This window comes from Delphinapterus leucas, chromosome 15 (assembly GCF_059928025.1).
Source record: "Delphinapterus leucas isolate spDelLeu-1000000601 "Yukka" chromosome 15, BTC_Dleu_Yukka2, whole genome shotgun sequence".
In the NCBI taxonomy this organism is placed as follows: domain Eukaryota; kingdom Metazoa; phylum Chordata; class Mammalia; order Artiodactyla; family Monodontidae; genus Delphinapterus; species Delphinapterus leucas.
Window position 1 is genome coordinate 35,380,074 of NC_143143.1, and position 14,978 is coordinate 35,395,051.

Here is a 14,978-nt window from a genome sequence, read left to right on the forward strand (position 1 = left end):
AGGCCCCTCAGATCACACCAAATCGGCAATCACCTGCTACACCTATGCAGGTGGAGCCAGTTGGCTGAACTGCTTCAGATTCAGAAAATGAAAGCGTATAAAAGGCAAGAGATTCCTTCACAGTCCTACCTTTTGATCCTCGTTTCCACCCAGTTCTAGCTGTGTGACCTAAAGCAAACTACTTTACCTCTCTGCCTCAAAGTATTTCATCCAGAAACTTATACGAACCACCTTACTGTTACAGTGAGGACTAAAATAAGATATTGAATGTAAAATGTTTGGTGTGTAACAGGTGTCCCCCAAAGTAGTAGTAACTAATTCTCTTTTCCCCATTCTTCCACTACCCCACCCTCCTAGCAAAGGCACTTGGATTCCCTTCTCCTCACCAGCCCCTTTAGAAAAGATGCAAGCTTTGGAGGTTAGACAACCTGATTTCACACTTCAGCGCCAGCTCTTACCACCTGTGTCCCCTGACCTGACCTCTCTCTGCCCAGTTCCTCATCTCTAAACACAGGTGCACAGTTGTTCAGAGGAGTGAATGAAACGATAGACACACACATAAGACAGTAACTACCTGGCAGATCATAAAAACTCTAAACAACGGAAACCTCAATTATTATTCACCAGTCCCCTCCTCGGTTGTTGTTCGTTTCCCGCAGCTCTAAGCTAACCCAACTCAAAAACGGTCTCTGCGTTTTCCAATACAGTAGCGAACAAACCCATAAGTCAATTAAAGTTAAATAAAATTAAAGCTTCGGTTCCTCAGCCGCACTAGCCGCATACACATACACAACCTCCCATCATCGCAGAAAGGGCTATGAGACAGGGCTGGGGCGCTCAGCCTGGGGGGCGGCGGGACAGGGGCGCCCCCGAGCCGCAGAGGCCCGGGAGGGGGCTCCAGCGCGAGAGCCTCAGCGGGGCTCAGACAGGGAACCCGGCGGGCCGGAGCCCCGAGTCTCGGGAGGACCACAAGTCACAGGGGTCAGGGTTGCCTTACTGCGGAGGTCCCGGAAAGACATGGCGCCCCGGTCCTCAGGATCCCCGAGTCTCCACCGCTTGCCCCTCAGCGCTCATGGGTTTCTATGGCAATGCACGGAGCCCTCTACGGCGCGCAGCCGGGGCCAAACAGGACTGGAGGCGAAACGGCCGGGCTGTGTGCGCATGCTCCATGCGCACCAGAGAAAGGGCAGCCGGCAGGGGGCGTCCCGCGACGCTGAGGGAGGGGGCGTGGGGTCCCGCCCCGCCTGGCGGCCGGGCCCACTTTACACAGTTTGCAGACGTTTGGCACTGGCTGACACGTCCTAAGGACCTACTAAGTGCCTGACGCTGTGCGAGGCACCGTACGTACTACTTCTCATTTCCTCCTAAACTCCTCTAGAAAGAATGTACATAATATCACGAAGCCGGGTCTCCAGCCTGGGTCCTGTGCCCAGCACACTTCTCTCTGGCATGTGTAAAATGGCTGGCCGCGCCCGCGTCCGAAACCCGCAAGAAGCGCCTGCAGCGTGAAGCAGTTGAGGCCACAGATTGCGAGTCGCAGGCAGGGGCTGACCGCGGGGCGGCGAGAGCAGGCCCGACAGCCATCTGCGCGTGCGCAGCCGTCTCACTCTTCACAACAGGCCGGAAACTGGCCCGGGTCTTCGCGCGCCGGCGGTTGTCCTGGCAACCGTGAACTCTGGCCGCTGGAGCTGTCGTTGCTCCTGGTGGAGGGAGGGGGCGGCTCCGGGGTGAGGACCGCGCCCAACATGTGGCCAGATGAGCTGTGATCTAACTTGGGAGTCTTCTCTACTGGGCTGCCACGGTTGGGGATAGGTGACAGCAAGGGCTGGGGAGGCGAAGTAAGCTGAGCCCAGAAGGGTAGGCGAAGACGAGGGACTACACCCGCGGGACGCCCTCCGCCCCTGCATTGGTTTTGGCGAAGTAACAGACACATAAAGGCACGGGACCTCAAAGAGAGTCCCGAAATAGACCCACATATACATGGTCATTAGAACAAAGATGGTAAAGCCCTTTAGTGGAGAAAGAATAATCTTTCAGCAAATGGTTTTGGAACAGTTGGAAATGCAAGTAAATGAACCTCCACCCTTGCCTAAGAGTAAAACCTAAAAACTATTGGGTTGGCCAAAAAGTTCGTTAATATCGCACATAAAAACCGGAATGAACTTTTTGGCCAACCGAATATAACTTTTCCAGAAGAAAACTTATGGGGAAAACTTTCTGACTGGGTTAAACAAGAGTTCTTAGATATACCAAAAGTATCATCCTCTTAAAAAATGTTTTTTGATAAATTGCACCTCATCAAAATTTAAAACTGCTCTTCAATACACTAAGAACATGAAAAGATAATCCAGAGTCTAGAAAAATAAATTCACAAAACACATCTGATAAAAAGCCTTCTATCCAAAATACATAACAAACGCTCAAAACTCAGTAAAAAAAAACCATCCAATTAGAAAGTAGAAAAAGGAACTTCCCTGGTGGTCCAGTGGTTAAGACTCCAGGCTTCCACTGCAGGCAGTATGGGTTCCATCCCTGGTTCAGGAACTAAGATCCTGCATGCCACACGGCCCAGTCAAAAATTGTTTCAAAAAAATTAAAGACAAGAAAGTAGACAAAAAACTTAAAACAGATACTTCACAAGGGAAGATATAGCAAATGTCAACAAAAAAATTTAATCAATAGTCAATCTAAGAAATGCATAGTTTATTCGGGCCAGCCTGAGGATTATAATCAGGGAGACAGTCTTTCAGAAAGCTCTGAGGATGTTCCAAAGAGGAAAGGGGGAGGCTAGTATGTAGTGATTTTGACTAACGGGTAGGTACAGTCAAGCATACATCTTGGTAGAAGGTTACTGCTATTCACGAGGAGCAGATATCTTAGTTAATGGTTGTAGTGCTTTTCTAAGTATGGGAAGATGCAAGAAACTGAGTTCATAAAATTTTCTCCCGACAATATCTGAGAGCTAGTTCTGCCAGTTTTCCCAGAGCACAAAATGCCTCATCCTGATATTGGTCTTAATTTCTTTCAGGGTGTGTTGTAAATCAGTGACTGTAGTGACTAATGACTCAATTCTTGTAGAATTGGATGGTGAGCAACATTCTTTGTTTTACAATCTCCTCCTTTTCCATCTTAATTTCTACCAAGGGTTAGGAAGCATTTCATGACCAGTTTGTCCCACGGCTCTAGGAATGCTCATACCCAGGTCAAGCAAGGATTTCATTGATAGGCCACGCAATGTGCTATCATTGGACTGTTAACAGTAGCCAAAAGCCTCTGGACCACCTTGCCTGTCTTTCTAGTCTTTTATGGTCCAGGAAATGCTTCTCTCTTACTGCTTCTTCCCGTATCTAGAGTTACACTATTAATATCATCAATCTTGGAACTTCCCTAGTGGTCCGGTGGTTGGGACTCTGAGCTTTCACTGCCAAGGGCCTGGATTCAGTCCCTGGTTAGGGAACTAAGATCCTGCAAGCCACGCGGTGTGGCCAAAAAAAGAAAAAAATCTTCAGTGTTATAGAACTGTATATTTGATCAATTGTTTCAAGTAGCCTAGTCATTTTCATCAGAGGCTCAGTCACATATTCAGTAATACAAGAAACTATAATCTTGCAAAATAGACAGAATACAAGTAACATTAATAAGGTCCTAAGTAGGTATTTAAGCTAAGAACTTCCATTAGGTGTGGCCCAGTATCTCCCCAGATCATCTGACCCAGTGTGTTCTGCACCAATCGCTATCTTTAAGGGAAATGTTATACTGGCATTGCACACAAAGTTCACCAAAGATATCTGCATCATGACCCCTGACAAGATTGAGAAAGGAATGTTTTCTAAGGAGTTATATAACTGGCATCAGAAGAAGAAAAATTGAGCTTTATGGTTGAGCAGGTATTTCTGCTGCTGGGGAGGTCTGGTTAATGCATAATGCAGATACACAATGCACACTACAGGGGAGAGAGGAGGCCCAAATGGGCAGAAAAAAATTTATGTTTAAATCTTCTTGTCTTGCCTTAAAATATGAATTTTATTTCATTACAAATAGTAAGCAAAGGAAAAGATGCTCAAGATTATTAGTCATTAGAGAAATGCATATTAAACCACAAGATATCACTACACAATTATTAGAATAGCTAAAACAACAAAAAACCACAAAAACCCTGACAGTGCCAAGGACTTGAAAGGATGTGGAGCAAATTGGGCTTTCATACACTATTGGTGAGAATATGAAACGGTACATCCACTTTGAAAAAACAGTTGGTAGTTTCTTAATAAAGTTAAACATACACAACGTACAGCTCAGCAGTCTCTCTCCCAGGTATCTGCCCAAGAGAAATAAAAACTTATGTTCACACAAAACTTATACATAAATGTTGAGAGCAGCTTTATAATTGCCCCAAACTGGAAACCACTCAAGTGCCCCTCAACTTATCAATGGATAAACACATTGTGGTACCTTCACACAATGGATTACCACTCAGCAATTTTAAAAAAGCAAAGAGCTAAAATACGCAAGGACAATGATGAATCTCCAATGTCTTATGCTAACTGGAAGAAGCCAGACTCAAAAGGCTTTGTACAAGGACTTGAGGACACAGTGGGAGGAGGGGAAGCTAGAACAAAGTGAGAGAGTAGCACTGACATATACACACTACCAAATGTAAAACGGATGGCTAGTGGGAAGCTGCTGCATGCCACAGAGAGATCAGCTCGATGCTTTGTGACGACCTAGAGGAGTGGGATAGGGAGGGTGGGAGGGAGGCTCAAGAGGGAGGGGATATGGCGATATATGTATACATTCACTTTGCTGTACAGCAGAAACCAACACAACATTGTAAAGCAATTACACTCCAATAAAGATATTTAAAAAGGGCTTCCCTGGTGGTGCACTGGTTAAGAATCCGCCTGCCAATGCAGGGGACATGGGTTCTAGCCCTGGTCCGGGAAGATTCCACATGCCGCGGAGCACTTAAGCCCGTGCGCCACAGCTACTGAGCCTGCGCTCTAGAGCCCGCAAGCCACAACTACTGAAGCCCGCGCGCCCAGAGCCCATGCGCCGCAAGAAGAGAAGCCACCACAATGAGAAGCCACCGCAATGAGAAGCCCGCACACCGCAACGAAGAGTAGCCCCCACTCGCCCCAACTAGAGAAAGCCTGCACGCAGTAACGAAGGCCCAACGCAGCCAAAAATGATAAATAAATTTATTTTAAAAAAAGGCTTCATACTGTACGATTCCATTTATGTGACAATCTGAATGAGATGAAAATATAGAGACATAAATCAGTGATTGCCAGGAAGAGTTGGGTGCAAAATAATTTGGGGGGTGATGAAACCGTTCTATATCTTGATTGTGGTGGTAATTACATGACAGTAGCTGTTTGTCAAAACTCATAGATCTGTGCACTAAAAAGGGTTAATTTTACCACATCTAAAATTGTATCTCTTGGGAATTCCCTGGGGGTCCAGTGGTTAGGACTGGGCGCTTTCACTGCCCTGTCGAACCTGGGGCCCAGGTTCTATCCCTAGTCGGGGAACTAAGATCCCACAAGACGTGTGGCATGGCGAATAGAATAGAATAAAATAAAATATTATATCACTAAGCATGACTAAAAACAAAAAAGCTTTAAAAAAAAAACAAAACTATCCAATGGCTTCCCATCGCTGTTCAAAGAAAACTCAGCCCTCTGAGCTGCGCCTCCTCTGCTCCCTTCCCTCCATCTCCCCTCCCTGGCTTCCTGTTGAACACGCCCACCTTCTTCCTGCTTTCTGGTCTTTGCACAAGTAGTTCGCTCTGTCCGGAGTGCTCTTCCCAAGTTCTTCAGATCTTTGTGAAGAGGCCTCTTGGACCATCTGCACCAAAGCAGACCCTTCCCAGCCCCTCCCTGTCATATCACCTTCTTTTATTTTCTTCGTAGTATGACCTGGAAACATCTCGCTTGCTTCTCTTCTGTGTCTCTGATCTGGACATGTATGCACCGTGGAAACAGAGACCTTCTCTGTCCTACTCAACTCTCTCCCCAAGTCTACAATAGTATCTGGCACTACACAGGCTCTCAGAACATACATGTTGAGACTGAATGAGTGAGTCGGAGTACAATGCCTCACCCCAGTGAAGTGAAAGGTCTTTCAGGAAAGGCCACGTCCCCTGCCCTCCTCCCATGCTCTGTGCTGGCTGTGATGCCCAGTTCAGAGCTGACACAACAGGCTGCCTGAAGTCCACCAGATCTTGTGTAAGTTAGGGCAAACTGGTGTGCACAGGACACCTAGTGCAGTCTCTAAAGCAGTCAGCTTTGTGACCTTGGGAAGTTACTCAACCTCTGGGGGACTTAGATTCTTCAATGTCACAGTGGAGGTTGTGATGCCTGACACACACAGTGGAGGCTGTGATGGGCAGACAGCACTTGACAACCACTGTAGCTGGCAGGGCATGGAGGGAGCACCGAGCCTCCTCCCTCAGTTTTTACATTTTTTAACAGCTTTTTAACATAAGATAAAATGCACATATTTAAAGTGTGCAATTTAATAAGCTTTGACAGGTGTATACACGCAAGAAACCATCCCCACAATCAAGACGAGAACACATCTGCCACCTGTTTTCCTGTGTCCCACCCCTTTGTAATGTCTACCTCCTGCCACTCCCTCTACCCCAGGCAACCATTCCTCTGCTTTCTGTCACTGTACACAGGTGTATTTCTCGGGTTTTATATAAATGGGATCACACAACATATTCTCCTTTTTGTCTGGCATCTTTTACTTGGCATAATTATTTTGAGACTCATCCAGGTTGTAGCCTGTATCGGTAATTCGTCCCTTTTTACTGCTGAGTTGTAGATCCATTGTATGGATACACCACAGTTTATTTACACATCACCTGTTCTGGGCATTTCCAGTTTGGGGCTAGTACAAATAAAGCTGGTATGAACATTCATGTAGAAATCCTTATAAAGACACATATGCTTTCTTTTCCCTTGAATAAATACCTATGAATTACATAGAGTCATAAGGCAAGTGAATGTTTAACTTTTTTTCTTTTTCAATAATTTTTTTTTTTTTTTTTTGCTGTACGCGGGGCTCTCGCTGTTGTGGCCTCTCCCATTGCGGAGCACAGGCTCCGGACGCGCAGGCTCAGCGGCCATGGCTCACGGGCCCAGCCGCTCCGCGGCATGTGGGATCCTCCTGGACCAGGGCACGAACCCGTGTCCCCTGCATCGGCAGGCGGACTCTCAACCACTGCGCCACCAGGGAAGCCCTTCGATAATTTTTTTTAAAAATAAATTAATTTTATTTATTTTTGGCTGCGTTGGGTCTTCATTGCAGCATGCGGGTTTTCTCTAGTTGCGGCGAGTAGGGGCTACTCTTTGTTGTGGTGCGCGGGCTTCTCATTGCAGTGGCTTCTCTTGTTGCAGAGGACAGGCCGTAGGCGCGTGGGCTTCAGTAGTTGTGGCTTGCGGGCTCTAGGGTGCAGGCTCAGTAGTTGTGGCACACAGGCTTAGCAGCTCCGCAGCATGTGGGATCTTCCCAGACCAGGGCTCGAACCCGTGTCCCCTGCACTGGCAGGCAGATTCTTAACCACTGTGCCACCAGGGAAGCCCTTCAATGGACTTTTGATTTTAGAACAGTTTTAGACTTTCAAAGGAGTTTCAAAGATAGTACAGAGTTCCTGTATATTCCATCTCTCCCTCACCCCCGCCATTGTTAACATCTTACATTAGTATGGTGCATTTGCCTGATGAACCAATACTGATACATTATTATTAACTAAAGTTCAGATTTCCTCATTTCTAAGCTACTGTCCTTTTCCTGTTCCATGATTTGATTCAGGACACAGCATTACATTTAGTCATCATGTCTTCTTAGGTTTCTCTAGACTGTGACAGTTTCTCAAACTTTCCTTGTTTTTGATGACCTTGATAGTTTTAAGTGGTGCTGGTCATTTACTTATTTTTATTGTGATAAAATATACATAACATAAACTTTGCCCTTATAAGTGTACAATTCGGTAGCATTAAATACATTTGGAATGTTCAACCACCATCTCTATTTAGTTCCAAAATATTTTAATCACCCCCAAAAGAAATGTCACACCAACTAAGCAGTCTCTCCCCATTTCTCCTTCCCCATAACCCCTGGTAATCACTAACCTGCTTTCTGTCACTTTGGATTTATTCATTCTGCATATTTCGTATAAACAGAATCATAAAATATGTGGCATTCTGCATCTGGCTTCTACCACTGAGCATTATGTTTCTGAGGTTCATCCATGTTGCCCTGTGTATCAGTACTTCATTATTTTTACAGCTGAATAATATTTCCCTGTATGGACAGACTACAATTTGTTTATCCATCCATTAGCTGATGGACTTCTGGGTTGTTTCTACTCTTTGGTTACTATAAATAATGCTGTTATAAATATTTGTGTACAAGTATTTATTTAAATACCTGTTTTCAACTCTTTTTTTTTTTTTTTTTTTTTTTTTTTGCGGTACGCGGGCCTCTCACTGTTGTGGCCTCTCCCGTTGCGGACCACAGGCTCCAGACGCGCAGGCTCAGCGGCCATGGCTCACGGGCCTAGCCGCTCCACGGCATGTGGGATCTTCCTGGACTGGGGCACGAACCCGCGTACCCTGCATCGGCAGGCAGACTCTCAACCACTGCGCCACCAGGGAAGCCCTGTTTTCAACTCTTTTGGGTATATACCTAGGAGTGAAATTGCTAGGTCATATGGTAGTTCTATGTTTAACTTGTTGAGGAACTGCCAAGCTGTTCTCCCTAGTGGCTGCACCGTTTTCCATTCCCACCAGCAGTATAAGCAGGTTTCAATTTCTCTACATCCTCATTAACACTTATCTTCTGGGGGGTTGTTTGGTTGGTTGGTTGGTTTTTTAAATTATAGCCAGCCTCATGTGTGAGAAGTAGTGTCTCACTGTGGTTTACTTTTTATAATTTTTAAAAATATTTATTTATTTTTGGCTGCATTGGGTCTTCGTTGCTACACACAGGCTTTCTCTAGTTGTGGCGAGTGGGGGCTGCTCTTTGTTGTAGTGCATGGGCCCCTCATTACAGTGGCTTATCTTTGTCACGCAGCACAGGCTCTAGGCGGGTGGGCCTCAGTAGTTGTGGCACTTGGGCTCAGCAGTTGTGGTTCGCGGGCTCCAGAGTGCAGGCTCAGTAGTTGTGGCGCACAGCCCTAGTTGCTCCACGGCATGCGGGATCCTCCTGGACGAGGGCTCGAACCTGTGTCCCCTGCATTGGCAGGCAGATTCTTAACCACTGCGCCACCAGGGAAGTCCCTCACTGTGGGTTAAATTTGCATTTCTCTAATGACTAAATACGTTGAACACGTTTTCATGTGCTTGTTGACTCTTTGTGTATCTTCTCTGGGGAAATATCTATTCAAGTTCTTCACCCATTTTTAAATTGGGTTGTTTGTCTTTTTGTTGTTGACTTGTAAGAGCTCTTTATGTGTTCTAGATACTACACTCTAATCAGATATATGATTTGCAAATGTTTTCCCTCATTCTGTAGGCTGTCTTTTCACTTCTTGACACTGTCTTTTGCAACACAAAAGTTTTCAACTTTTATGAAGTCCAATTTACCTATTTTTTCTTTTGTTGCTTGTGCTTTTGTTGTCATATCTAAGAATCCATTACCAAATCCATGGTGATGAGGATTTCTTCAGAGTTTTCTTTGAGTTAATTTTTGTATATGGTGTGAGGTAGGGGTCCAGCTTCATTCTTCATTTGTATCTTTTGAACATCTAGTTGTCCCAGCACCATTTGTTGAAGAGACTATTATTTTCCCTATGGAATAGTCTTGGCGATCTGTTGAAAATAAATTGTCCAGAGATGTATGAAATTATTCTGGGCTCTCTATTCTATTCCATTAGTCTGGATGTCTAGCCTTATACCAGTTCCACAGTTATGGTTACTGTAGCATTGTATGCAATAAGTTTTGAAATCAGAAATCTTGAGTCTCAAACTTTTTAAGATTGTTTTTGGCTTTTGGGCTCCCTTGTAATTCCACATGAATTTTAGGATCAGTTTCTGCCTACAAGGCCATTGAGATTTTGATAAGAATTGCATTGAATCTATAGATCACTTTGGGAAGGACTGTTGTCTTAACAATATTAAGTCTTCAAACCATGAACAGGATCTTTTTCCATTTATTTAAGTTTTTTTTTCCCAGCAATGTTTTCTAGTTTTCAGTGTTGTCTTGTACCTCCATGGTTAATTTTATTCCTGTTTTATTTTTTTTGCTCTTTGCTACTGTATAGAAATACAGTTAATTTTGCGTGTTGATCTTGTATCCTGAGACTTTGCTGAATCTTATTAGCTCCGACAGTTTTATTAGCTCAAATAGTTTTTTTTAGTGTGAATTAATTTTTTTCTCTGTATAAGATCATGTCATCTGTGAATAGAGAGAATTGAAGGTTTAACTTTTTAAGAAACTGTTTCCCAAATTGGTGGTACCATTTTACATTCCCCCAGCAACATATGAGTTCCAGTTCCTCCAAATCCTTCCTTACACTTGGTGTGATCCCACAGTACCCCATCATCTACTTATGGGAAAATGGACGGAAAAATTAAGGGACCTATCCAGTCACCCAATACCACCTTCTCAGCATGCTCAAAGCACTGACCCAGATCTCACCAAGTCTGCATCCCTAAACCTTCATTTTCCATCCATGGATTAGGAAACTGATATCCCAAGCAGTCACCCCTGGGAGTGACTCCTCAGCCTGCAAGAGCTGAATGTTTGGCAGGCCTGTCCCAAGCCAGAGGGACCAGGGACCTCCCCTAAGGTTCTTCCCCCTTCCCTTGTCCTCCTCCCACCCTGCCCCTGCCCTTGAGCATCATCCTCTCCCAAACTCAGGGATCTGGGAAACCTGGAAGTCTTCCCTGTGACATCACAGAGCTGGTTGCCAAGGGAGACCTGCAGATCCATCCCCTAGGCAGGGGAGAGCACAGCCCTGCTGCACAGGAGACCCGGCTGCCCCTCCCCAACCTGGCTGGCCCTCCATGGAAGCCTTGGTCTGTGCGTTCTCTCAGCTGCACATAAGAGAAGGTGCCAGGCTGTGGGGAGGAGTGGCAGGAGAGATGCCCTCCTGTCCTGACCTGGGCCCAAAGCCACCAGGGTGGCCTCAGGGACATGCAAGCTTGGGAGAGGGGAATGGCCACCAGTCCAGGCCATGTGACCCTGGGCACCAGAATGCTCTCTCTAGGGTAGGGGGCAAAAAGGGGTGGCAGAAAGAGCCTGCAGTCCTGAAAGAGATCTTGATGCCAAGACTCAGGCTTCTCAGCCCTCCCTGTTGGTTGGGAGGGAGAAGGAGTGCTTTGTTGGGTGAGGGAGGTGGGAGACAGGGGGCGGAGCCCATCTGACAGACAGGTAAGCTGAGGCTCCGCAGGCCAGGGGTGGAGCCCATCACATAAGCATGTGACTACACTGTCCCCTCACGGCTGCTGTGGCCCACCAGCCACCAATCTCCTGCTCTCCCCTCCACAGATGCAGTGAGCTGGGCCCGAGGACGCACCAGTCACCCCAACATGCCACCCAATATATATGTGGGGGGGCTGGGGGCCCAGCAGCAGCAGTGCCCCAGTGCCCAGGGAAGCAAGCCCAAGAACTTGCACCACCTCCGGGGCCTGGCTCTCTACCTGCCAAGCCACATGCATTCTGCCGGCCAGTGTGAAAGCCATTGGCTGAGCCAGCTCATGGCCGGGGGCTGCCTCCCACAACCCGAGGGCACAGTCTTGCCCCTGGACTTACCACAGGGGGCTCTGGGACCAGGTAACAGTCACCACTCAGCCCTTCTGGAAGCTCGACAGCCTGGGAAATACAGGTGAGCACCTGTCCAGGTGATGCAGGGCTGAGGACAGGAGGGGAAGACCCCGGGCAGGGTTGGGCTGGGCACTCAGATGGACCCAGGTGGCCCCTCTCCACTCCCAATCCTCCTGGGTACCTGTCCCAGCTCTACATTTGATGAGAGACCTTGGACTGCTCTCCCCCGCTGGCCAGGTCTGTTTCCCCATTTGTAAAATGAGGGGTTCGTGTTAGAGAAGGGTCCTTTCAGTTTGAAACGTGTTTCCCTCTTCCTCCTCCCCTCCCAGGTTTTAAGGAGAACTGCCCCCTCCCCTCCGGTTTTGAAGGATGCCAGGTTCACGGGGGTCATAGGATGGGCTGGCAGCCTCCCCCAGGTCCCTCCAAGTGACTCCTCTACCCCCGCTTTCCTCAGCTTCCAGTTCTAGCATGGACCCAGCCAAGGGTGCCCCCTCCCAGCCCGGTGCCCCTGAAGGCTTGGGGCTCAGGCCTAAGAGATCCTGGGTGGGCCTCAGAGGAATCCACATGTCCCTTGAGCAAGAGAACTCACTCTGGGGCTCTAGAGAGGCCATAGGGATCCAAGTGCCAGGGCTGGTTCTCCCAGCTCAGGACAGGAGGGGAAAGGATGGCCCAGGAGGAGGACACAGGTCCAGGCGGAAGGGCTCAGCCCCCACCAGTAGCATCCCCACACCGAGATGCCTGGGCAGCTGCCCAGCACCAGAGCCTAGGCCAGCCTTGGGAAAACTCGAGGGTGGAAGGATGAGGAGGTCCTGCTGGAGGGACAGAAAGAAGCCTGGGCGTACCCTTGCAGCCTGCTCCAACTCAAGTCTGCCACTTGTACCTGGGAGGCTGGGCGGAGTGGAGAGTTGGGCTCCCAAGAGGCCAGGGAGCCTACCGGTCTAATCTCAATAAAAGCCAAGGCCTGCACCTTCTGCCCCTGGGTCTGTCTGTCATCAGGCCAATTCAGCCACAGAAATGGTCCCTCGGCACCTGTGTTCTGAGAGCAGAGTTCCATGTCGATCCTGGGGGAATCCGAGGTGCTCCCACCCTTAGTTGAGGAGGGAGCCGTCCTCCTCTGGGCGGGACTCTGGGCAGGCTTCCTGGGTGGGCAGGGTCTCAGCAGGCCTAAGAGCAGGGCTTGGTGTTCTGGGTGGAGAGGGCAGAGGACAGAGAAAGTTAGGCCAAGTTTAGGCAGGGTGTCGGGAGGAGAGCAAGTTCCCAACCTGGGCAGAGACATTGGCCCTGACCCCATGCCGCCCCTCATTGAGGCCTTGGTTGAGTTCACCCTCCCTGGGGACCCCTGGCTGCCCTGACCCTCCAGGCAGAATGGGCACAGCCCTTCTCCCAGCTGGGCTAGACTCCAGGCAACCAGGCATGGGCTCCTCTGTATCAGGAGGTCTTAACCTCAGCCCTGTTGACATTTGGGGCTATGCCATTCTTTGTTTCGGGGGCTGTTCTGTGAGTTGCAGGATGTTTAGCAGTGCCCTGGCCTCCACTCACTAGATTCCAGTAGTGCCCTCCGCCCAGTGTGGCAACGAAAAACATCTCTGGAGAGTCTGAGGTCCCCTGGGGGGCAGAATCTCTTGGGATGAGACCCCCTGCTCTACATCACTGGGCCTCAGCCTGTGGGGACAGATGGGAGAACCTGGGTTTGCCTCAGTGACCCTCACCATTTGGCTGATTTCCTGTCCTGGCAGCCTGGGTCAGGCAAGGGCTGACCTACCCCTCTCACAGGCTTCTGTCAGACCACACATGATAGTGTCAAGGACATTCTGGACACCAGTACAGCTGGGCTCCTTCCAGACATGGGGAAAGCTCCCTCAGGCCCCTGCCCTTCCCCTGTACCCTGGTACAGCAGATTCTGGAAACCTTGGTCCCTGGGTGCTTTTCAGGTTGTTGTACGTGTGCATGCGGCCCTGGGTGGTGGCAGCTCCTAGTCCGGGCCACCAGCCTCAGGCCCTGTCCCATAGGGAGGGCCATCAGGGGGAGGCCCAGCCCTCAGGGAGCAGCGCACCCACGCTTTGGAGGGGTCCACACCTGGGCTGGGGTCTCAAGCCCACGTTCACAGCTGTGTGGCTCTTGAGCTACTCCCAGCCCCTCAACCAGTCATTTGTCTAAGAGGGTGACAGGCACGACCTCCTGCCCCCAGGGTGGCCAGAGGCTCCAAGAAGTTGGTAGAAGGACCTGGTCCCCCTCTTGGCCCAGCCAGGGGCTGGGACCTGCTGCCCCCCCCCGCCCCCTGCCTAAGGCTCCTGCAGTGGGGTGCCCTGGGCAGGGCCCCTGCCTGACCACTGCACTTTCACCAGCTCTAGAACCTCTTCCAGGGCTGTATTCCTTGGCAGGGCAAGGTACAATTATGATCATAAAAAACAATCGCCCTTTGAGCTGGAAGCCGTCCTTGGGACTTGCCAGGGGACAAGCAGCTCCTGGGCCGCCCTCAGCCACGGGGCGGGTCCACAGGCGCAGGGCCTGCAAAGACAGGATGTGACCAATTAAAGTCTATTTATTTGTTTGTAGTAAGACAAAACACTATAATCTGTTCAACACTGGGCTGGACACTGCAGTGATAAGGAGGTGGGGGAGGGAGGGGCAGGGCAAAGCCTCTGAGCTCAATTACGAATGTACAAAGTAGAACCTTCTGGAAGACTCTTCCCTTATCCTGAGGGGCAGAAATAAAAATCACATGATCATCGTTGATTCAGATTAGAGAGGACACCCAGCTGGGCCTCAGCATGAAACCAATGTCAGCATGGAGGTGGGGAGTGGGGGGAGATGGAGTGCCCTTCCTGCCCAGGATCCACCAGTGAGGCCGCAGGAGCCCCGGGCCAGGAAGTTCCGAGGGAGGGAAGGACACGGTCACGGAGCCCCCACCTGGGGTTTCCCGTCTCCTGCTCTCGTCCGGCGTGAGACTCTGCGCCATCCCCTCTGCTCCGGAGGGGCAGGCCAGGCAGCAAGCAGCTCTAGGGGCCCTGGCAGAAGGGGTGCCAGGAGCACGTGCCGTCCACGCGCACACTTCCAGGCACTGTCTCTGCCCCAGAGGTGGAGGGACCACAAGGCACGTACTGTCCCCAGCCCCAAAGGCCGGGTCTCACTTGGTCATTGCGGTGCTCAGCTTTGTCCTGTCTGCACCTGGCCAGGCCTCAGAGCTGCTGCTCATGGGGCTG

The 14,978-nt window shown here is 49.3% G+C and overlaps 3 protein-coding genes across 10 annotated transcripts in view; 2 read left to right on the forward strand and 1 right to left on the reverse strand.

Annotated features, from left to right (window-relative positions):
• IFT38 (intraflagellar transport 38) overlaps positions 1-14,902 on the reverse strand; it is a 64,637-nt gene extending 49,735 nt beyond the window's left edge. For 4 of the 8 annotated variants that reach the window (XM_089896274.1, XM_089896273.1, XM_089896272.1 and 1 more), the window contains exons 1-2: positions 12,805-14,902; positions 998-10,404 (exon numbers count right to left, since the gene is read on the reverse strand). In XM_089896274.1, coding sequence (XP_089752400.1) covers positions 998-1,019 — 22 coding nt within the window. In that variant the 5' untranslated portion in view covers positions 1,020-10,404; positions 12,805-14,902. Of the gene's footprint in view, positions 1-997; positions 10,405-12,617; positions 12,769-12,804 lie in introns of those variants that run through there. The other 4 variants (XM_089896269.1, XM_089896267.1, XM_089896270.1 and 1 more) reach the window with 4 other exon arrangements.
• LOC149747420 (uncharacterized protein C16orf90 homolog) lies at positions 11,016-11,840 on the forward strand. The gene is made up of 2 exons (XM_089895403.1): positions 11,016-11,061; positions 11,428-11,840. The coding sequence occupies exons 1-2, from the start codon at positions 11,016-11,018 to the stop codon at positions 11,838-11,840; spliced, it is 459 nt and encodes a 152-aa protein (XP_089751529.1).
• Positions 11,977-12,388, forward strand: LOC111184983 (uncharacterized protein C16orf90 homolog). The gene is given in 3 exon segments (XM_089895404.1): positions 11,977-12,012; positions 12,169-12,317; positions 12,319-12,388. Coding segments are annotated over 3 exon segments (255 nt in total).
• Positions 14,903-14,978: the final 76 nt, after the last annotated feature.

Excerpts from the sequence above, each read along its gene's own strand:
- LOC149747420 (XM_089895403.1), top strand. The coding sequence starts at position 11,016 with ATGGAAGCCTTGGTCTGTGCGTTCTCTCAGCTGCACATAAGAGAAG. Across the intron at positions 11,062-11,427 it reads TCAGCTGCACATAAGAGAAG|CATGTGACTACACTGTCCCC; the intron begins GTGCCAGGCTGT and ends CCATCACATAAG.